Below are 24433 nucleotides of genomic sequence, written 5' to 3' on the forward strand. Positions count from 1 at the left end.
AATTGCTACTTGGGCCATTCATAGGGAGGCCTTTTGGTATAGTGGAAAATGCACAAGTTTTGAAGAAAGACAGGCTAGGGTTGAATTCAGCCCTGCCATTGTCTAAGGTGCTACATTGGTCATGTTACTGACCTCTCTGAGCTTCCATTCCTTCCCCTGAACAAAAGGGGTAAGGACTTCACGTTGCAGAGTGGTTGTAAGGATTAAATGACACAACCTAGAGGAAATACTGTAAGTGCCAAGCACAAGTGCTGACAACCTGTTTGTTGCTAACATCTTTCTCCTTCCCTTCCCTTTTGAAACTCTTATGCTCATGAAGTTTGTAGATGCTCAGGTTTAGGGCACACAGGCAGCAGTAAGAGACCCAGTTAGCAGTCACGTGACCTGTTTTATTTCCCAGCTAACTTGGTAACCAACATCAGGCAAGTCAAATGACCTTTTTGGGACACAAATTCATCATCTGAAAACTGAACTAAGCCAGTGTTCTCCCATTCTTTTTTTTGTAAATTGGAGGAAAATGATAATTTGGAAAGGATAATGTTTAAGAATTAACTTTAAGACATCACAGTAACAACAATAAACTTAACCTACACACGTCCCAACACAGGCCTGTTACATTATAGGTATTCAAGAAACATTTACTGAATGAATGAATATGCCCAAACAGTTCCCCATGGACTGATTCATGATCTCTAATCTCCTTCCCAAATTTTCCTACCACCCCAAGTACTCACACCTTCCCTTTCATAAGGTAAGAGCTACTTGGCAGGAGACCACAGTGTCAATTTTAATTTCAAACTTTGTGTTGTGATGTTTCAGAATTTATACTGCTCTCAAGGAGAAACAGTTGTCACCATGGCAACCTTCAGGCCACTGCAGTGAGAGAAATTAGTACCTGCCCAGACCTAGTAATTGCTGTAGTCTTTCCCTCTTGGATTCCTAGCAGTAGATGCTTGAATACAAAAACCGAGTGACTCCAGCCAGTGAGAGTAGAAGTGTGCAGAGCAGCAAACGATCTGTTAGCTGATGCTTACATTTCAGACAAATTGAGGAGGTTGTCAAAGGCATTAGCTTCTATCTTTTCCAGGGAATCACTCTGAGAAATTTCACTAGGGGAGAGAGAAGAAAAAAGGAGAAACATGAAATAAAATGACTGTACTGCATCATAAGCAGCTGTGAATGTGACCCAACAACTGGGGGCTCCCGTGTGATCTTTTCAAAAAGAACAGGAATGCCTTAGCTGTCTTCACATCGGAAAGTGCTAACATCTCCCTTTAGGAGCACCAGTGGGCATCTACAACCGAGGTGCTATTGAAATGCAAGTTTCAGCAAGTCCTTCTTTATTACAAGGTTTTTCTTTCATTTATTATTACATGGCATCATAGATTATTAGAAGTGGACAGGCCTTTTGAGAAAATCTATTCAGATCCCCTTGTTTGACAGCTCTGAAAATTGAGTTTCTAAGAGAAAAGGCAACTAGTGGTATTTCCCCCCCCCCCCCATCTACCTTTTATTTGTGCCCATTTAAAGAAATGTTTCAAGTACAGTTTACAGTCAATATTATTTTGCATTAATTTCAGGTGGTTAGACAATCACATACTTGACAAAGTGTTCCCCCTGACCTGACCTGGCACCATACATAGTTATTATAAATATTATCAACTACATTCCCCATGTACTGTACTGTACATCCCCATGACTATTTTGAAACTGTCAATTTGTATTTCTTAATCCCTTCATCTTTTTCACCTGCCCTCTGACAACCATCAGTCTGTTCTCTGTATCTCTGAGTCTGTTTCAATTTGTTTATTATTTATTTTGTTCTTTAGATCTCACTTATAAGTGAAATCATATGGTATTTGTCTTTCTCTGGCTTATTTATTTCACTTAGCATTACACCCTCTAGGTCCATGCATGTTGTTGCAAATAATAAGATATCATTCTTTTTCTGGCAAAGTAATATTTCATTGTGTACCACAACTTTTTTACCCACTTGTCCACTGATGGACGCTTGCTTCCAGATCTTGGCCATTGTAAATAATGCTGCAATAAACATAGGGATCATATGTGCTTTCAAATTAGTGTTTTGGATTTCTTTGTATAATCCCAGAGTGAAATCACTTGGTTATAAAGCCATTCCATTAAATTTTTTTAAAGGTAACTCCATACTGTTTTCCACTGTGGTTGAATCAGTGGCACCTGGTGTTTATAGGAAGATTTCAGGACCAGGATCAGGCTATCTGGGTTCCCAACTCCATTATTCTAGTGAGGTTTTAATTTGGGTTGAATTCATTGTTTCATAACTCTCTTTTCCATAAATCCTGTTGTGAGGCAATTGCCAGGTGGTCAACTCCAATGATAGTGTCTTTCTTGGGTTACTGTCTATTTCTTTGACTGTTAGCAAGTTGAGGACAAAGAACACGTCCCATTCACTTCTGAACTCTGGTGGCATCATCATGCCAGGTACATTAGGAATCAATGACTGTTAGGATTAATGAATTAATTGATTATTTTGAAAAAAAAAAAAAACCCACAAAAGTAAAGGAAACAGTTTTGCCTTATACTATTCCCAAGCATATAGGTAATGTCAATGTTATTCTAAAATCCTAACATAAACTACCATTTACTGCCAACTGCGAAAAAAGTCTCAAATTCACAAATTGTATACTTGCATGTTCTTAAGGTTAACATTCACTAAAGGCTCAGACTTGATGAGAGCTTTAGCCCACAGAAAGGCTGAGCCTAAAGCAGTTCATTTCTTTCATGAACAACACAGTAATGGATCATTCCTGGGCGGATTCTTCTTATTCCTATCTAATGGTTTGCTTATTTAACTGTGGCTACTTTTCTCATTAGGAGGTCTTGATGGATTAAAAGTTCTCAAAACTTAACCATTTAAACTTGAGAGCAGAAGAAGAAGAGTTAGTTTCAAGCAAACTGACATTTCTATAACCTGCACTGAATTTCTTAAAATATGCACTAATTCTTAAGGAATTATTTTTACTATGCTTATTGCTTGCCAATATCCTAAAGAACAGTCAGAGGTTCCTCAAGGAGCTAGAATCGCTTTGGAAGCCCAGTGGATTTGTTAAGATCAGAGGTGTTCTCTGGGAACTAAATGGCCCCTTAGACCCTTTGACTTAGACTAATATTAAGGTGGGTGCTGTAATCCAGGAGGACTGAGAAAGCTCTCTCTCCATGTGTTGGGTCTTGAGACCCAGGGCAAAGGATTGAAGTTACATCTGACATGAAGGTGAGGTCACACTGCCTTATCAGGCTGCTCTGCACTTTGATAAATGCCTTTTATCAATAAGGCCAGAAATATTGTGTTTTTGTCATATGCTCATTATATTTTACATACAAAGATTATCTTCTCATGCACAATAATCTATAGTATCAACACATTTTCTTGTCTGTAGGTATAATCTAAAACTGTGACATGAGGGAATAGCTGCTCTAGCAAGAGAATTATTATGATTAGGGCCTATCATCTTTTCTACTTGAAAAGTTTATCATCACTTACCAAAATGCATTCAGCTCATTGAAGAAAGGTTAATTATCTAGATTTTAATGACTCTTGAAAATCATACCATTGTTCAAAGTCCCTACATATTATTTGTACTAAAAATATAAAAGTCCTAGGCTTTCCCAACTACAGTTTCTCTCCTGGAAAAATTATCCCCTTTCAACTATGCTTTCTCTTAGAAAAAAATTTATTATTCTAATTATAAATGTCTTTTGATATGCAGTATCTTACTTACATTTTTACGACCTCATTAAGTCCTCTGAAAGCTTGAGATGGAATTATTTTGATAAGGAGATAGGTGAGTGATCTAGAAAAGAAAAAAGGAAAGGCAAAGTTTAAGATGTAAGATTGGATGCCTTTTTAAGTTCATCAATAAAATTGTGTGTGTGTGTGTGTGTGTGTGTGTGACTACAGAGTTCTCAGCTACTGAATTTAGGTTGAGAATTCTAAATTTATATTCATATATAAAAAGATGTGTCATGACTTATTCTTGGTCTATATCAAACAGTGTGTAATTTTTTTGATTAAGATCCTGGGATGTGAGGGCGATCTGGCTGTGACATCTGTCACCCCACTGATCGCCAGGGTTGATCTGGCTGATCTGGCTGGCTAGGCGGGTGTCCCCTTCCTCCCTCACTATTCCATGTGTGTCCCTCCTGAAGCTGCGCGCTCGGTCCAAGAGGACGACCTGTAGAAGAGAGGACTGTTCTTCAGTCAAGGGTGTACGAGTAGCTGTGCTCCCCTGCTAGAACCTCCAAACAAGTCTCAAGATCCTGAACTTTGGGCCCTGGCAAGATAGCTTGATTAGTTAGTGTTGTCCTGATGTGCAAAGGTGTGGGTTCTATATCCATTCAGGGAACATACAGGAACAGAACGTTATTTCTGTCTCTCTTTCTCTCCCTTTCTGTCTCTCTAAAATAATAGTAATAAAAAATAGATCCTGAACTTTGGGATCAAACACATTCAGGTTCAAATCCCCACTCTCTCACTACACCTGGCTATATGATTGTACAGCCAGTAGCTGCAGCCACCATCACAGCCGCCTGGCCCATGCAGGTTCCCATTTAATTCAGACAGATGGTAATGAAACAACGGAGCAAAGAACTGGTGGGCCATCCTTTATTCTAGACTCATACCAGCCAACGAGTAAAAAAAAAACACACAGGGCACCAAAACCCACTCACATGTTCTCCTGTTCCACAACCAGGAGAATCTTTCCGGTTTTTCCCAGAATCAAAGGCTCCCACCTCACCAGTTCAGTGGAGCTTACAGAGCCCCTCACCTCTGTTCCCCTTCAGCACCCTGCCATCTTGGGTGCCTCTCCTCTGCAACAACGTGGCCTCCCTGCCCTGCAACACGTGCTCTTCTCTCAAAATGGCCTCCTAGCTCCTCCTTTTAAAACTTTTCGGAGTGAAAGTCCCTCCTCCAGCACACATTAGCATAACCAAGCCCCTTCCCAAGCATGAAGGTAATCAGCCACCCCATGTGGGCAGTGCCATTTTTAACAATAAAAGTGAGCAAAACCAAATGACACAAATTTTACAAACTTATTTGCCCAACACTGACCCTGAACATGTTATTTATATTTAAGCCCTCTGTTTCGGTTTCTACATCTATAAAATTGAAATAATAATTTCAATTTTCCAGGTTGTTATGATGATTAATGAAGATAACCTATGTAAAGGACAGGGCCTGGCACCAAGTAAATAGTTAATACATTGTTCTAGAGTGGTCCTATAGGCTTGGTTGGGATGATGGGAAAAGAAGCTTTCTTAATGAATGGTGAAAGTACAACTGAAAATCAGGCAGACAGGAGAAGGGAAGAGTCATTAAAACATGCTCCATTTTCTGTAGACAGCATTATCCCAGAGCACTAGCTAATATGGCTAACTGACATGGGCATCTCATGCCATTTTAGGAGAACATCTATAGAGCATTTTTTTCAGGCACTCACTTATATCTAGAGGAACAATTTAAGTGTTCTTGAATTGAGATAAAAATTATGCATTACATAAGAGTTAAGAATAGAGAGATTACTCAGCAACAGCAAAAACCAGAACAGGATGATGTACGAGTGATAAAGGAAGTTGGGGTTAAGATAACTCAGGAGAAAGCACCTGCCAGGCAGGGATGAATGTCCAACCAGCATTTTTCAAGCATCTGCAGTAGTTCAAGGTTTTAGCTCAGGGCCTGGCAGGGAGATGGGGAGAGGAGCTGGACATTTCAGCTGGGACACAAATATCATGAATGTGAGCACAGAGGTGGAAATGCTGCCTTGTTTTTCATATGTCTCTGCAGCAGAGACGGCCTTAGCTGCCAGGAGGGAGCACCTCCATGATGAGCAGACCTGACTCAGTAAGATATCTTATAGTTTTGGGAGAAACTTGCTGCTGGTGTAGGTGTTGTGTGAGTGATTCGCACCCGCCTATAACCTTGTTCTATTCACTCTCAGTTAGCATGGTGGAGGGACAGGTCTTGTAACCTTGCTTCTCTTGAAAGGAGGTATGTTATACTCTCAATGTTTCTCCTGCAAAGCTTCTTACCAACAGTTCCTCTCTCGGGGCTAATGCTAAGAAATTTCATTTCAGCATAATGTTTTCACTCAACAGTCTCTTAGAGATGGTACAACTTGAGGAAGTAATCCAAACTGGCTACCTGAATCTGTTCCTGAAGACAGTCCCCTCAAGCACTCGTTCAATACCCAAACTTATTTCACAGGGCATCCAAGAAGAACAGGGACAGTGGGAGAGAAATTTTCTTATAGCGGCATGTTTGCTTCCTATATGTCTTCTGGAATCATGTCCGCTTGGCTTACTGATTAAAAACACAATTTTATTGCTCTCTGCACTGCCAACTCAATAAATTTCCAGAAGAGAAAGCTGTATTCTACTGTACCCCATGCAACATCAATAAAAGTGACAGCCAAATTCTGATTCCAGAATCTTTATTGCTGGGGATAATGCAGTGAAGAACATATTTTGGAGAGTATTTACATAAAAGCTTCAACTGAACCCTTCAGAGCCATTTATGTGCAAATGGACCCAGCCCCTGAAGCCTCTCAGCAGGCAGCATCCTCCTCCAAAAGGGGGCACAGTGTGGCTCTCAGGAGAGCAGCTTGGCTCAGGTTTGACCAGGGAGGTTGTTTGAACTTTTGGTTGATGTAGGAATGAGGGATACGGAGCAAAGGTCAGACAGAAGGGAGAGCAGCAGTAGATCAAGTGCTGGTCATCCCCAATGGGGCAGCTTTGCTGCAGGATGAAATTTTACAGTTGATGTTGATGCCACAGCGCTGGAAAGGCAGAGTGATTGAGTTCCCACCATAAAAGAACCACTGAGCAAACAGCAGGTAGCTCTGTGGATGTGGTTGGGGTAAGATAGAGGCCTGGGGGCCAGAGAGTGGGGAGAGAGGCTGGGTGAGGCAGGAGCACTGAGCTTTCCATAACAGATGTATTCTCGTGAAGCCATGTGGAGAATGTGGTTCTATGAATCCAAGACTGTTGTTTTCATACTTTATGTTTTTACTTTAGAGATGTCATGTCTTTATCTCTGATGCATCTTTAGTTGGCAGCAGTTCCTAAGCATTAAAGTGTCTGTCTCCTGTATTTAAACTTGTTTGTTCACATGGCCTGTGATTTGTTCATAACCTTTTGAGTGTATTTCCTTTAAGGTGCTCCATTCTTTCTGGATGTTTCTATGATTCTTTCCATGAAGCCAGAAACTTTTAGCAATGTGATTGTCTCAATACCCTGCTCTTCTACTACTGTATACATCCCAGGAAAATTCTCACACTGATATTGTACTTAAGGGCAACTGTACAAGGATTTTCTTCACAGCATTGTGGCATCAGGTGGGTTGGAAGCAACCGGAGTGTTCACAGCTGATGGAGGGAATCGTAAAATGTGGACAGTACACCTAACTAATTGTTCAGAAGTTGGAAGCAAGAATCTAAAGAAACACAGAGCAGCATAGATCTTAGAATCATGGAGCTGGGAGAAAAAAGTAAGAAAATGATATATATAAATACTACTTGCAGAATGAAAATACCTGCATATCAACATAGACTTTTTATTTTTATTTTTATTATTTTTATTATTATTTTTTTACAGAGACAGAGAGTCAGAGAGAGGGATAGATAGGGACAGACAGACAAGAACAGAGAGAGATGAGAAGCATCAATCATTAGTTTTTCATTGCAACACCTTAGTTGTTCATTAATTGCTTTCTCATATGTGCCTTGACCTTGAGGCTACAACAGACCGAGTAATCCCTTGCTCAAGCCAGTGACCTTGGGTCCAAGCTGGTGAGCTTTGCTTAAACCAGATGAGCCCACGCTCAAGCTGGTGACCTTGGGGTCACGAACCTGGGACCTCTGCATCCCAGTCCGACACTCTATCCACTGTGCCACCACCTGGTCAGGCAACATAGATATTTTAAAAGAAAACATATAAACAGACATTAGATGGTTGCATATGGGATGTTGAAAGGAAGTAGAAGGGGATAAAATAAAAAACTCAGGAGATGACATCAGAGTAATGGCGGAGTAGGAAGCGATACCGATAAATCTCCCCCAAAACTCAACAAGATCTTCAACCAGAAACAGAAAAACCTATACTTGGAGCCTCCAGATGCTTCACAATACACCCGAAGGTATGGTCGAGTGAAAAATTGGCTAAATATATAACCAAATCCTGAAGGAAATAGGGAGTAAGAAATGCTCCGCCTTCCTCACTAACCTAAACAGGGCGGCTTTCTCTGGTAACTGTGAATATAGAAACTGAGGCGGGCAAAGGGGGTGAATACATCCAGGCCGCGCACAAAAGGCCGAACCAGGCTGTGGCACGGAGATCCTAGCGGAGGAAAAACTGTTCCTGTGGCAAGCCGGGCAATACAAGCTAACCCTCGCGCCAAACCCAAACAAAGAAAGACAAGAGGGGCAGCCATTTTACCCGTTCTCCTGGTTGGTGCGCAGTTAGTGGGCGAGAGATCTCTTCCTAAGCCCCGGAAGTGGGTGTCCGTGTTACCCCACAGAGAGGCAGGGTCAGAGGCCTTTCTGTGGGCCGAAAGCAGAATCTCTGGGCAGCCCCAGCGCCCTGGGAAAGCCGCGCACGGGAGGGAGCGAGAACTAATTCCAACAGTGGAGATTTTCCGTGCTGGTGAGGGTTTCACTCATGGAAACGCCTCCGGCCTCATATCCTGGTTTGCGCGCGCAGATAGGTAGTGAGCGATTCCTCCGAGTGCCTCGGCAGGGCGCGCCCGTGTTATCGCACAGAGGGGCAGAGTCAGGGGCCTTTGTGTGGGCAAAAGCAGAATCTCAGGCCGCCCCAGCGCCTTGCAAAAGCCGCGCACGGGGACGGAGCGAGAGCGAATTCCAGCGCTGCAAATTTCCATGCGGTTGGGGGTTTCACTCAGAGCGTGAGACTACTGGCCGGATATCCTGGTCTGCGCGCACAGATAGTGAATGAGAGTTTCCTCCAAGCACCCCGGAAGTGGGTGCCCGCCTGTGTTACCGGACAGAGTGGCAGAGCCAGAGGTCTTTGAGTGGGCGGAAAGCCCGCCTGATTATGCTAGCAGCTCTGACTGACTGAGCCTTACCCAGAGCCCTGTGCTGAGTGGAAATAGAGTGGGGAGTTGCCAGCTCTTTGAACCTCTTACTATCCAGGCAGAGGCAGCAACAACCCCATAGCTGGATTATCAGGCTACTAATTGAGGAAGGAAAGACTAGGAGAAAGGCTCCAGGAACACGGACTCTCTCACTGTCGGAGCCTATGAAAGCTAATGAGCCTTGACTCCCAACGAGACTAAAGCACAATACATGACATTGCCATAGAGACTTATCAACTGCAAACCTCTACCTGAGCGTGCCAAAGGGGCAGAACCTGGGGTACAGAGTCACCGACCAGGAAGAGGGAGAGAAAAGAAAAAACAAGAAGATAACCTCTCAAAATCAAGAATAATCTGCAGACTTTATAACCTATCCCATTTTATTATATTTGTTCGTTTGTTTCTCTTATCTTCATTCTTGATACTTTTTTTCCTTCTCCAATTTGGCCGATTAACTCTCTGCCGGTCTTACTCTCTCCTCTCCTTGAACTATACTACCCATAAGTGTTACATCTCCCATTATCTTTTTTCTCCTCTTCCTTTCTCTCTATGAGGGTTGCACTCCAAAACCCTTAACTCTCTCTCTCTCTCTCTCCTTTCTTTTTTCTTCTTTTACTGGTTCCCTCTTTTTTTCTCTCTCTCTCTTTCTTTTCTCCCTCTATATTAGTTTCTTCCTTTCTCCTTTACATCTCCTCTCATTCAAACCTCAATAACAAACAAATTATCTTATCTGGGACTCAAACCTATGTTTGTGGCATTTTGGGGTTTTTTTACTTCACCTTTTTAACTCACTAGCAGTGCTCCCATCCCTGGCTCTCCATTTTATCTAGTTTTTGTTCCACTAAATACAATAGTATTTTTTTAATTTGTCCCCCCATTTTTCTGTTCTCTTATTCCTCTCATCATAACTCTTAGACAACACCAACACTTAAAGCAAATCATTTCATTCTTGACCCAAATTTTTTCCTTATTTGCTTTTTGTGGGTCCATACCGCCCCCCCCCTTTTTTTTCCTTTTTTTTTTTTTTGCCCCTTTATTACTTTTCCCCAATTCAGGACCTCCATCACAGGCATGGTTTGTTATAATTCACAGTTCACCACAAGATTTTCTCAAGAAAAAGGGGAGAGGAGAGGAAAAAAGGAGGGGGGGAATAATTTCCTTTTTTTAAAAATTATTATTTTATTTTTCTTTATTTCATTATTAATTTTTTTTTAAAAAAACAACTCTTTTTGATTTTTTATTTTTTTAACTTTTTATTCTTTATTAAATCTCATTAATACTATCAACAAAACCACCCTCAGATGCCATTAAGGAAGAGAAAATCAAATATCATGGATACAAAAGAAAGAGAGGTAACACAGCTAGATGAGGAAAAATCTATGGAGAAAAAATTTAATATATTGGAAACCTTGGAGCTAAATGACAGAGAATTCAAGATAGAAATCCTAAAAATCCTCCGAGATATACAAGAAAACACAGAAAGTCAATTTAGGGAGCTCAGAAAACAACTCAATGAACACAAAGAATATATGTCCAAAGAAATTGAAACTATAAAAACAAATCAAACAGAGATGAAAAACTCAATTCACGAGCTGAAAAACGAAGTAACAAGCTTAGCTAATAGAACAGGTCAGATAGAAGAGAGGATTAGTGAAATAGAAGACAAGCAACTTGAGGCACAACAGAGAGAAGAAGAAAGAGACTCAAAAATTAAAAAAAATGAGATAGCCCTACAAGAATTATCTGACTCCATCAAAAAGAATAACATAAGAATAATAGGTATATCAGAGGGAGAAGAGAGAGAAAATGGAATGGAGAACATACTCAAACAAATAATAGATGAGAACTTCCCAAGCCTGTGGAAAGAACTAAAGCCTCAAATTCAAGAAGCAAACAGAACACCGAGTTTTCTTAACCCCAACAAACCTACTCCAAGGCATATCATAATGAAATTGACACAAACCAACAGCAAAGAAAAAATTCTCAAGGCAGCCAGGGAAAAGAAGAATACAACATATAAAGGAAGGCCCATTAGATTATCATCAGATTTCTCAGCAGAAACTCTACAAGCTAGAAGAGAGTGGACCCCAATATTTGAAGTCCTGAAAGAGAGAAACTTTCAGCCACGAATACTATACCCATCAAAGCTATCCTTCAAATATGAAGGAGAAATAAAAACATTCACAGATACAGAAAAGATGAGGGAATTTATCATCAGAAAACCCCCACTCCAGGAATTACTAAAGGGGGTTCTCCAATCAGATACAAAGAACAAAAAAAAAAAACAGAGCCACAAGTAAAAGCTCCAAGAAGAACACAATAAAACCAAATTTAAACTGTGACAACAACAAAAAGAAAGAGGGGGAGAAGATGGAGATTAACAGTAGCAAAGGACGATGGAGTGCAAAAGTACTCACAAAATAGTTTGCTACAATGAACAGGGTAGGGACCCTTTTCATTACTCAAAGGTAACCACCATTGAAAAAACCACCACAGAAGCACATGAGATAAAAAAGATAGCAACAGAGGAAAGATGTATGGAATACAACCAAATAAAAACAAAAGATAGAAAAACGAAAGAGAAGGATCAAACAAGACACAAAACTAACAGAAAGCAAGATATAAAATGGCAATAGGGAACTCACAAGTATCAATAATTACACTAAATGTAAACGGATTAAACTCACCAATAAAAAGGCACAGAGTAGCAGAATGGATTAAAAAAGAAAATCCAACTATATGCTGCCTACAGGAAACTCATCTAAGTAACAAGGATATAAACAAATTCAAAGTGAAAGGCTGGAAAACAATACTCCAAGCAAATAACATCCAAAAAAAAGCAGGTGTAGCAATACTCATATCGGATAATGCTGACTACAAGACAGGAAAAGTACTCAGAGATAAAAATGGCCATTTCATAATGTCTAAGGGGACACTGAATCAAGAAGACATAACAATTCTTAATATATATGCACCAAACCAAGGAGCACCAAAATATATAAGACAGCTACTTATTGACCTTAAAACAAAAACTGACAAAAATACAATCATACTTGGAGACCTCAATACACCGCTGACGGCTCTAGATCGGTCATCCAAACAGAGAATCAACAAAGACATAGTGGCCTTAAACAAAACACTAGAGCACCTGGATATGATAGACATCTACAGGACATTTCATCCCAAAGTGACTGAGTATACATTTTTCTCCAGTGTACATGGATCATTCTCAAGAATTGACCATATGTTGGGCCACAAAAACAACATCAGCAAATTCAGAAAAATTGAAGTTGTACCAAGCATATTTTCTGATCATAAAGCCTTGAAACTAGAATTCAACTGCAAAAAAGAGGAAAAAAATCCCACAAAAATGTGGAAACTAAACAACATACTTTTAAAAAATGAATGGGTCAAAGAAGAAATAAGTGCAGAGATCAAAAGATTTATACAGACTAATGAAAATGACAATACGACATATCAGAATCTATGGGATGCAGCAAAAGCAGTGATAAGAGGGAAGTTCATATCACTTCAGGCATATATGAACAAACAAGAGAGAGCCCAAGTGAACCACTTAACTTCCCACCTTAAGGAACTAGAAAAAGAAGAACAAAGACAATCCAAAAGCAGCCGAAGAAAGGAGATAATAAAAATCAGAGCAGAAATAAATGAATTAGAGAACAGAAAAACTATAGAAAAATTAATAGAACAAGGAGCTGGTTCTTTGAAAAGATCAATAAAATTGACAAACCCTTGGCAAGACTTACCAAGGAAAAAAGAGAAAGAACTCATATAAACAAAATCCAAAATGAAAGAGGAGAAATCACCACGGACACCGTAGATATACAAAGAATTATTGTAGAATACTATGAAAAACTTTATGCCACTAAATTCAACAACCTAGAAGAAATGGATAAATTCCTAGAACAATACAACCTTCCTAGACTGAGTCAAGAAGAAGCAGAAAGCCTAAACAGACCTATCAGTAGAGAAGAAATAGAAAAAACCATTAAAAACCTCCCCAAAAATAAAAGTCCAGGCCCTGACGGCTATACCAGCGAATTTTATCAAACATTCAAAGAAGACTTGGTTCCTATTCTACTCAAAGTCTTCCAAAAAATTGAAGAAGAAGCAATACTTCCATATATTTTATGAGGCCAACATAACCCTCATACCAAAACCAGGCAAGGATGGCACAAAAAAAGAAAACTACAGACCAATATCTCTAATGAATACAGATGCTAAAATACTAAATAAAATACTAGCAAATCGAATACAACAACATATTAAAAAAATAATACATCATGATCAAGTGGGATTCATCCCAGAATCTCAAGGATGGTTCAACATACGTAAAACGGTTAACGTAGCACACCATATCAACAAAACAAAGAACAAAAACTACATGATCTTATCAATAGATGCAGAAAAGGCTTTTGATAAAATACAACACAATTTTATGTTTAAGACTCTCAACAAAATGGGTATAGAAGGAAAATATCTCAACATGATAAAGGCCATATATGATAAACCATCAGCTAACATCATATTAAATGGCACTAAACTGAAGGCTTTCCCCCTTAAATCGGGAACAAGACAGGGTTGTCCACTCTCTCCACTCTTATTTAATGTGGTACTAGAGGTTCTCGCCACAGCAATCAGACAAGACAAAGAAATAAAAGGCATCCATATCGGAAAAGAAGAAGTAAAGCTATCACTTTTTGCAGATGATATGATCCTATACATCGAAACCCCAAAGAATCCACAAAAAGACTACTAGAAACAATAAGCCAATACAGTAAGGTCGCAGGATACAAAATTAACATTCAGAAGTCAATAGCCTTTCTATATGCCAACAATGAAACAACTGAGAAGGAACTCAAAAGAATAATCCCCTTCACGATTGCAACAAAAAAATTAAAATACTTAGGAATAAACATAACAAAGAATGTAAAGGACTTATATAATGAAAACTATAAACCATTGTTAAGGGAAATTCAAAAAGATATAATGAGATGGAAGAATATACCTTGTTCCTAGTTAGGAAGAATAAATATAATCAAGATGGCTATATTACCCAAAGCAATATACAAATTCAATGCAATTCCCATCAAACTTCCAATGACGTTTTTTAAAGAAATAGAGCAAAAAATCATCAGATTTATATGGAACTATAAAAAACCCCGAATAGCCAAAGCAATCCTAAAGAAAAAGAATGAAGCTGGGGGCATTACAATACCTGACTTTAAACTCTATTATAGGGCCACGACAATCAAAACAGCATGGTATTGGCAGAAAAATAGACACTCAGACCAATGGAACAGAATAGAAAGTCCAGAAATAAAACCACATATATATAGTCAAATAATTTTTGATAAAGGGGCCAACAACACACAATGGAGAAAAGAAAGCCTCTTCAATAAATGGTGCTGGGAAAACTGGAAAGCCACATGCAAAAGAATGAAACTGGACTACAGTTTGTCCCCCTGTACTAAAATTAACTCAAAATGGATCAAAGATCTAAACATAAGACCTGAAACAATTAAGTACATAGAAGAAGACATAGGTACTCAACTCATGGACCTGGGTTTTAAAGAGCATTTTATGAATTTGACTCCAATGGCAAGAGAAGTGAAGGCAAAAATTAATGAATGGGACTACATCAGACTAAGAAGTTTTTGCTCAGCAAGAGAAACTGATAACAAAATAAACAGAAAGCCAACTAAATGGGAAATGATATTTTCAAACAACAGCTCAGATAAGGGCCTAATATGCAAAATATACAAAGAACTCATAAAACTCAACAACAAACAAACAAACAATCCCATAAAAAAATGGGAAGAGGATATGAACAGACACTTCTCCCAGGAAGAAATACAAATGGCCAACAGATATATGAAAAGATGCTCATCTTATTTAGCTATTAGAGAAATGCAAATCAAAACGGCAATGAGATACCACCTCACACCTGTTCGATTAGCTATTATTAGCAAGACAGGTAATAGCAAATGTTGGAGAGCCTGTGGAGAAAAAGGAACCCTCATCCACTGTTGGTGGGAATGTAAAGTAGTACAACCATTATGGAAGAAAGTATGGTGGTTCCTCAAAAAACTGAAAATAGAACTACCTTATGACCCAGCAATCCCTCTACTGGGTATATACCCCAAAAACTCAGAAACACTGATACATAAAGACACATGCAGCCCCATGTTTATTGCAGCATTGTTCACAGTGGCCAGGACATGGAAACAACCAAAAAGCCCGTCAATAGATGACTGGATAAAGAAGATGTGGCACATATACACTATGGAATACTACTCAGCCATAAGAAATGATGACATAGGAACATTTACAGCAAAATGGTGGGATCTAGATAACATGATACGAAGCGAAATAAGTAAATCAGAAAAAACCAGGAACTGCATTATTCCATACGTAGGTGGGACATAAAAGTGAAACTAAGAGACATTGATAAGAGTGTGGTGGTTACGGGGGGGAGGGGGGAATTGGAGAGGGAAAGGGGGAGGGGGAGGGGCACAAAGAAAACAAGATAGAAGGTGACAGAGGACAATCTGACTTTGGGTGACGGGTATGCATCATAATTGAACGACAAGATACCCTGGTCTTGTTATCTTTGAATATATGTATCCTGATTTATTGATGTCACCCCATTAAAAAAAATTATTTAAAAAAAAAATAAAATAAAAAACTCAAAACAGAGAGGGACTTTGGATGGACCAATGATAATGTTACTTGAATGAAGGAATATGCTCAACTTAACCTTCTGTATCTGTGAGACAAATGGAAAAGAGTTTTATTTTGATTTATTGAGTTCTTCCCTCATTCCCTTCCTTACCTCCTTTCTCCTTTCCTCCCTTCCTCCCTCCCTCCCTCCCTCTCTTCCTTCCTTCCTTCCTTCCTTCCTTCCTTCCTTCCTTCCTTCCTTCCTTCCTTCCTTCCTTCCTTCCTTTCTTCCTTCCTTCCTTTTTGCCTGCCTTACTTCCTTCCTTTTTTCCTTCCTCCCTTCCTTCCTTCCTCCCTTCCTTCTTTCCTTCCTTCCTTCCTTCCTTCCTTCCTTCCTTCCTTCCTTCCTTCCTTCCTCTCTTCCTTCCTTCCTTCCTTCCTTCCTTTGTTCTGTCCTTCTTCCCTCCCTCCCTCCCTTCCTCCCACCTTCTCTCTTTCCCTCTCCCTCTCTTTCTTTTCTCTTTCTTTCTTTCTTTCTTTCTTTCTTTCTTTCTTTCTTTCTTTCTTTCTTTCTTTCTTTCTTTCTTTCTTTCGTTAGGCCTACATGTATTCCAAGAATTTTGTGAACTTCAGGAACTCTGTGGAAAAGTCTAGTCAACATCATTAGATATAGAGCAGAAGCCAAGGAGAACTGGGGGGAAAAGGCCAAAGGCAAGGACAGTTCAGTAACTCTTCTGTCCAGGGTCAAAAAAGGCCTGAAAGCTATACATAAAGAAAAATAAAAGAGGGACAGAGACTTTTCTACCTCAGACAAAGGGTAATGTTTCCAAACTATGCATCTCACACGCATGGTAAATAGCCAGGATTAGAGGGCAAAGGTGAGTTTTAACTTGCAGGTGGGGAGTTCTTTCTGCCTCTTGAGAAGTGAGATGCCTGTGAAACCATATGGCTTACAATGATCACATTTTCAAAGTCCTTTGTACAGTTCTAAACTTTAATTTCTAAATGAATAAATGATGTAACATGGGTGATACCTGGATTATGATAAAATCCCACCTTGTCCAAGTGCCTTTGGCATAGATGTTGAAACAAACATTCAGATTGGGTAACAAAGTGTGCTTTCCTTTCATCGTTTCTGGTACCTCCATTTACTCAAGAGTCCTACCTGCAAGTTCCTCAACACTTCCAGTTATAGTTAAAAGTTGAAGTAGAAGCAGTCTCGTCTCCTTAGGATGGACTCAAATACTCATTCTAGTTCTGGGATCTTGTCATTTGTTATGACTTTGGTGAAGCCCTGTGTCTCTCTGCATTGTCTATATTAAGCCCAACAATATTTGGAGGGTAGGAGTGAGCCCTCAGTGCCTTGGATTATACCTGCTTCACCCTACACCATGTTGGTGCTTGTTTTTCCCTTGGTTCCTTATCTTGTAGCCTGTCTGGCCTCCCCAGAGTCCATCTAAGAATGGAATGCTTGCCCTGCCTTCTTCTCAAAAAGCTGGATCCTGGTCCCAGTATCTCTGTCGCTTAGAGGATAACTGCTGACCCAAAACACTTCCTAGTTGCTATCTGTTATGATCAACATAGTATCTTTCACTGCTGGGTTCTGACTTTCAAACTGGCCCCCTGGCACAGATGGGGACCCTGTATAGGGTCAACCAAGTGCAGTTGGGTTCTCTATAGTGTGTGCTGTGGTGAGCTGCCAAAATCACCCTTTGGGACTGAGGCACTCATTTCCCCAGCACATGGGAAAGTGGGCAGCTAAAGGTCTCCACTGATTGGTTCTCCTAGAATTACCCTCAGGCCAAAATCACCACCTCGCCCAAGATCACATCTTCTTTCCTGGGCAGCCCACATCCAATGACTGGTCAATATATATAAATATGAGGTGACCAGCTTTTTTACAATGAAAAGGAGGACAAAAGTAAATCAAAGAAAACAATATCATAAATAAAAGAAACATTTTATTCATTGCAACAATAACAACAATAATACACTGTACTATGATAAATGCATAATAAAAACATTTGTAATATTTTATGTTGTAATTATGCTTACATGCCTATTAATTTTTAATAGTAATTATAAGAAAAAAAGTACTCATTTAGTAAAACTAAATATAAAACAAAACCACTAATTTGGAGTGATATTCGGGTATATTTATCATTTTCTAATAAAAAAAAGTCTGTTTTATGCAACTGTTTAATCAAAATACATTATTAATAGATATGGTTTGAGGTTAGATTTCCACTTTAAAACTTGAATTTTGGGAAAATACATGTAAATAAAATTATACGTACATTATTTGGAAATTATTAAATAGATAATTAATAAAACGTGAATTGTGCTTACCTGTATTGTTGTAAATTACTGTACCTTAATCCATGGGTTACATAGAGACACCAAATCCAAATGAATTTTTGAGGAATTTATTAATTAGCCGGCTAGCTACATGGGACACAATCCCAAATCATGTATGCCCTCTTACTGTTCTAGACCTCCTTTTATACAAAATCAAGTACTAGTTGGGGTGGGTAAGGAGGGAGCATGGTACAATAGTCAATTACTAACAAGCTTACAACATCTATCTATAGGTTCTATTAAAAGGAAAAAAAAGCATTCCTACACCACAAGATAACACAGTTGTGACAATTGGTTTACATATCCAGCAAAGACATTCCCAAATCTTCTAGGGTCTACCCCCCATCCCTATAACCACAGCAAAACTCAACACCAGGAAGATAAACAATCCAATCAAAGAATGGGCAAAAGAAATGAATAGACACTTCTCCAAAGAGGACATACAGATGGCCAATAGGCATATGAAAAAATGCTCAACATCACTAATCATTAGAGAAGTGCTAATTAAAACCACAATGAAATGTCATTTCACACCAGTCAGAATGGCGCTCATCAACAAAACAACACAGAATAAATGCTGGCAAGGATGTGGAGAAAAGGGAACCCTCCTGCACTGCTGGTGGGAATGCAGATTGGTGCAGCCACTGTGGAAAACAGTATGGAGATTCCTCAAAAAATTAAAAATCAAACTGCCTTTTGACCTAGCTATTCCACTTTTAGGAATATACCCTAAAAACACCATAGCATTGTTTCAAAAGGAGAAATGTACCCCCATGTTTATGGCAACATTGTTCACAATAACCAAGATCTGGAAACAGCCCAAGTGTCCGTCAGTGGACAAGTGGATTAAAAAGCAGTGGTACATATATACTATGGAATACTATGAGGCCATGAAAAAGAAGGAAATCTTACCTTTTGTGACAACGTGGATGGACATGGAAACTATTATGTTAAGTGAAATAAGCCAGGCAGAAAAAGAATGAAGTATCATATGACCTCACTCATTTGAGGAATCCAATGAACAATGTGAACTGAGGAACAGAATTGAGACAGAGGAGAGATCAAAGGGACCAAAGAAAAAGAGAACAGAGGGAAAGGGGATGATAGGATGGGATAAATCTGAAGGGAAGGGGGGAGGGTGCTATGGGGAGGGGGTCAAGAAAGATGTTGAGGGGAATACGGGGGAGGGGGGAGGCATTCAGGGCGACACTAGAATCTATGTAAACACAATAAATTAAAATCAATAATAATTTTAAAAAAGATAAGGAGAGAGACCAAATGTAAATATAAATACCTTCGCTAAAAGTGTTGGGACTAGCTAAGCTAGTTTACAAGTTTTTTAGTTTACAAATGTTTATACATATAAAGCAGGGGTGGCCCTGGCCGGTTGGCTCAGTGGTAGAGCATCAGCCTGGTGTGTGGGAGTCCCAGGTTTGATTCCCAGTCAGGGCACACAGGAGAGGCACCCATCTGCTTCTCTAACCCTTCCCCTCTCCTTCCTCTCTGTCTCTCTCTTCCCCTCCCGCAGCCAAGGCTCCATTGGAGCAAAGTTGGCCCAGGTGCTGAGGATGGCTCCATGGCCCCTGCCTCAGGTGCTAGAATGGCTCTGGTTGCAACAGAGCAATGCCCCAGATGGGCAGAGCATCGCCCCCTGGTGGGCATGCCAGGTGGATCCCGGTCGGGCACATGTGGGAGTCTGTCTGACTGCCTTCCCGTTTCCAACTTCAGAAAAATCCCCCCCCCCCAAAAAAAAAGCAGGGGTAGTCAACCTTTTTATACCTACTGCCCACTTTTGTATCTCTGTTAGTAGTAAAATTTTTTAACCGCCCACCAGTTCCACGGTAATGGTGATTTATAAAGTAGGGAAGTAACTTTACTTTATAAAATTTATAAAGCAGAGTTACAGCAAGTTAAAGCATATAATAATAATTACTTACCAAGTACTTTATGTTGGATTTTCGCTGTTTGACAGAATAAATCTTTATAAAACAACATACTATAGGTAAATCTATCTTTTTATTTATACTTTGGTTGCTCTGCTACCACCCACCATAAAAGCTAGAATGTCCCCTAGGGGGCGGTAGGGACCAGGTTGACTACCACTGATACAAAGGATTTCAAGAGGGATGATTATTAGAAAGCATATAAAATGTTACAGAATGCAGGTTTTTCAAGCAGGGGAAGTGGTCTTGTGATCTATTTATATAGAGGTATATGTCACTCTCAGGACTTTAGGAAGGGAGGAAAGTTAAAATCAGTGTAGAAATTTTAATTAAGATATGCAAACATTGTCTCCTAAAGGATCTTAAGCATGGGAAAGACGAAGTTTTCAGATAAGTTTTATCCTCTTTGTTGTCTAGCAAGTAGTGGCCTCCCAGTGCTATGACTAGATGACCCATTTGTCCTTGTAAGCCAGGAAGCTCCTGCATTCTTCTCCCTCCATTCTCCATAGAAAGGAGGGGGCAAGAAGCCAGACTTTTCTTCTTTAAAATGGCATTGCCAACACTAAGTTTTACAGTTATTTGGCACCTTATCACAGTCTATGATTGAATATTCACTAAGAAAGAAATAATTGTGAGTCTACAATGTTGTTTGTGCCATGTGGTGTTTCAGTAAGAAGTACACAAAGCCATTTGCGTGCTCAGTATATTGCGTGCTCTCTCAAGGTCTCCCGTGAGGAGCACTTGCATCTCATAATTGCATCTCGCTGCACTGTACTGATGCTTGATGAATTGTCGTCTCAAATACAAATACATCACATCACATACAGTGGATCAACTCTGCATCAATTGAATATGGACATTTACAGATTAATCTTCCAATATCAAATAGGAAGACATGTAGGAGGACACTTTTTGAGGGAGGATGGGACTTACAAAAACAGGACTGTCCTCCCTAAAGGAGAATGATTGGTCACTTTAGAGAATAAAGACATTGTCCCTTCACCTCAAGGTCAGACTACCCAGAAGGGTTATCTCACGTTTAGAGTTTTCCCCATCAACTCTTTCACCTGAGCCCTTGACTCCATCCCCTTCTTGGCCAACCCCAATTGCCAAGCACCCAGAGCACTATGTGTCAGAGCCCTGCACCAGAGGCTGTGCTACAAATAAACAAATAGCTTCAGATAAACCCAGTTACCTTGAAGAGGAAGATTCCACATTATTAGGTCCTCCCTAATTGTTCCTAATGTTTCTTGAGTACTCAAGGGTGGGCTTCCAGCCCCTCTTCTTTTTCTCTTGCAAGTTTAATAATGAAACCGGAAAATGTAACAGAGTTCATGCTGCCTGTCACCAATTCAGAGACAGAGATCGAATCTTTATGGGCACTGTATGGCCAGTGGCCATGGCCAGGGCTACCATCACAGCCGCCTGGCCCATGCAGGTTCGCATTGGATTCGGACAGTCGGTAAAGAAACAACGGAGCCAAAAACTGATAGGCCATTTTCTTTAATTCTAGCTTGCACCCGGCGGGCAAGTAAAAACACACACTGGGCTCCAAAACTCACTCACATTCAGTGCTCACAAAGCCACTGACTTATCCGAGTTTTCTAGAATCAAAGGTTTCTAGCTCACCAGCCTTATTCTCCTCAGTTCCCCATCTCCTTCCTTATCCCAGACACAAACTCTGCACAAACTGGCATCTCACTCACCACTCTGCCATCTTGGCTGCTTCTCCTGGCCACATGACCTCTTTCTGCTCTCTGCTCTGCTCCCTCTGCTTTCTCATGCTAATCATCCTAGGAACCAAGAGCGCAAGCTCCCGCTCTGTCCCCATTTTATAGTGTAGAAATTCAAACCCTTAATCCAATATAAAAAATAGGGGAGTCTCTAATACAAAGTCACTTCTCTGAGTCATGATGGGATTGTACCACCCCACATCAAAAAGGGTGGGAAAGGCTTAATCCCAAAACCAAGCCCCAGGCTACAAGGATTCTCAACACACATTAATATCACCTGGGCCACGACCTCTTTAACAAAGTGAGCATAATACATTTTATCTGCCCAACAGGCACTTTATTCAGATGGCTGGCAATCTGAGAAGAGTGGGATTTTATTCCCAAATCATCTCAACTCCCTTTCCCCAGCCAACCTTGCTTATAAGGGGAACAAAATGATAGGTAAGGGTTTTTGGATTTTAAGGGAGAGTTAATTAGGTCATATCAAAGTTAATTGAATTACAGTCAGTGAGAGTTCATTCTTTGGAATACAAAGGCTTTGTTTGCAATTCCCCTGAGGGCACAAAGGTAGGTTGCTCACAGATCTCATTAAGTCCTGTAGGCCTGCTCAGGTATCCTAGTTCCTGGAACAAAGCTTTTACATGCATTAACCATTTTGCCCACTAACCATAACTAAAGCCACCATTACTCAAGCTAAAAATTTGACTCTTGAGCTTCCCCTATTGTTGGTCAAATAAGTTTGTAAATATGATATATATGTTTGCTCACTTATAGTTTGCATTGGGTGTGGGGGACAGGTTGTAAGAAGGCAGGGTGGTTATAGCCTAAGGCTTAGTTTTAAGACTAAGCTTTTTCCCACACCCTTGAATGTTGCATGATAGGGGGTGGTGCACTCTTATGAGGAATCTCATTATGCCTCAGATAAGTGGCTTTGTATCAGAGACTTCCTTGTCTGTATATTGGATTAAAGGTTTTGATTTCTGCACTATAAAATGGGGCAGACTGGGAGCTTGCTCTCTCTTGGTTCCTGAGATTAGCATTAGGGAGGAGAGCAGAGAAAGCCATGTGGAAGAGAGGAGAAGCAGCCAAGATGGCAGAGTGCTGAAGGAGAAGCCAGTTTGTGCAGTTTGTAAAGGGGGAAGGAGATGGGGAACAGAGGTGAATAGGCTGGTGAGGTAGAAACCTTTGATTCTAGGAAACTTGGATAAGTCAGTGGCTTTGGGAGCCCTGAATGGAAAGGGAAGTGTTTTCCCACTGTGTGTATTTCTTGCCTGCTGGGTGCAAGCTAGGATTAAAGCTACTGGCCCACCAGTTCTTGGCTCTGTTGTTTCATTACCATCTGTCTGAATCAAATTTGAACCTGCATGGGCCAGGCGGCTGTGATGGTGGCTGTAGCCACTGGCTTTACACCTACCAATAACACAAATAAACTTCAAAGGAACCTGTATGTCCATCTTACTGGATTGTTAATGAACCCTCAAAATAATGTCAGCTGGAGAGCTTCAGGGTTAAGAGGGCTCTGTGTCCCCCTTCAGTGAAACCCAAGATTTGGAAATCCTTCCTTACAAAAACTTATCAATTGGGAGGTATTTGCATTTTCAAAGGGCTCTTTTTTCTACAGAAGGATTTCATGCAAGGTTCCTTTAATAAGCAAACTCCCTAGGTGAATGGAAAATATGGTTCAATGGGTGTTGGGCAAATAAGTTTGTAAAATGCATTTTTTAGGTTTGCTTGCTTATAAAAGGCAAAAAAAAATCCTATTTGTGCCTCAGATAAGTGGCTTGGTATTCCTTATTTGTATATTGGCTTAAAGGCTTTAATTTTCTACACTATAAAATGAAGCAGACCAGGGGCTCTCACTCTCTCTCGGTTCCTACTATCAGCATTGCAGAGGCCCCTCTATGAGAAAAGCAGAAAATCTGCTTTTCTTCTCTTGTGGCTTGCCTGTCTTGGTGAGACACCAATAAACAGAATGGCTCACCATCCTCTGACTCCGCCATTTCTTTACCATCTGCCCGAATTCAATGAGAACCTCCATGTGAATGGCCATGATGGCAGCCTCTGGCCATATACCCACCATTTTTTGGCTCCACTGTTTCTTTATTGTCTGCCCGAATTCAGTGAGAACCTGCATGGCCATGATGGCAGCAGTCACTGGCCCTACCATGGGTAAATACAGGCAATGCATAAAGCCAGTAACAACTGTAGGTTCCTCATCTTTCCTTGGTTTGTAAGAGTTTGGTGTGCACAGATGGTTCCCAGGGCAGGACCAATTCTGAAGCCCACAGGCTGAGCAGGGCCAGAGGGAGACCAGAGCCAGGGAAGACATGCAACAGCAGTCTGGAGTCTTCAAAGTGTGGGTAGGGTCTTTGGTCACTTGGTGGAGCTTTTCCTTTTCCTTTTGTTACAGGTTAAGTCAGATCTCAGTTTTTGAATTTGGCAAAGAAAGAATTCAGGGCCAAGAACTTTAGTGCAAAAGAGGGTTTAATTAGCAAGCAAAGCTGAAGTACACTCAAAAAGGATGAATCAAGGTGGCTTCTCAGAGAGCTGTCTTGACCTTTTAGAAAGAAAGCCACAGGGGCAGAAAA

General features: G+C 40.3%; 1 protein-coding gene across 1 annotated transcript in view; it reads right to left on the reverse strand.

Annotated features, from left to right (window-relative positions):
• The window catches only part of LHCGR (luteinizing hormone/choriogonadotropin receptor), an 84865-nt gene that overhangs the window by 37761 nt on the left and 22671 nt on the right, over positions 1 to 24433 (reverse strand). The window contains exons 4-5 of the mRNA XM_066266461.1: positions 3762 to 3833; positions 1035 to 1109 (exon numbers count right to left, since the gene is read on the reverse strand). Of these exons, the coding sequence (XP_066122558.1) occupies positions 1035 to 1109; positions 3762 to 3833 (147 nt within the window). The remainder of the gene's footprint in view (positions 1 to 1034; positions 1110 to 3761; positions 3834 to 24433) is intronic.

The sequence above is a fragment of the Saccopteryx bilineata genome, chromosome 3 (assembly GCF_036850765.1).
Source record: "Saccopteryx bilineata isolate mSacBil1 chromosome 3, mSacBil1_pri_phased_curated, whole genome shotgun sequence".
Lineage (NCBI taxonomy): Eukaryota > Metazoa > Chordata > Mammalia > Chiroptera > Emballonuridae > Saccopteryx > Saccopteryx bilineata.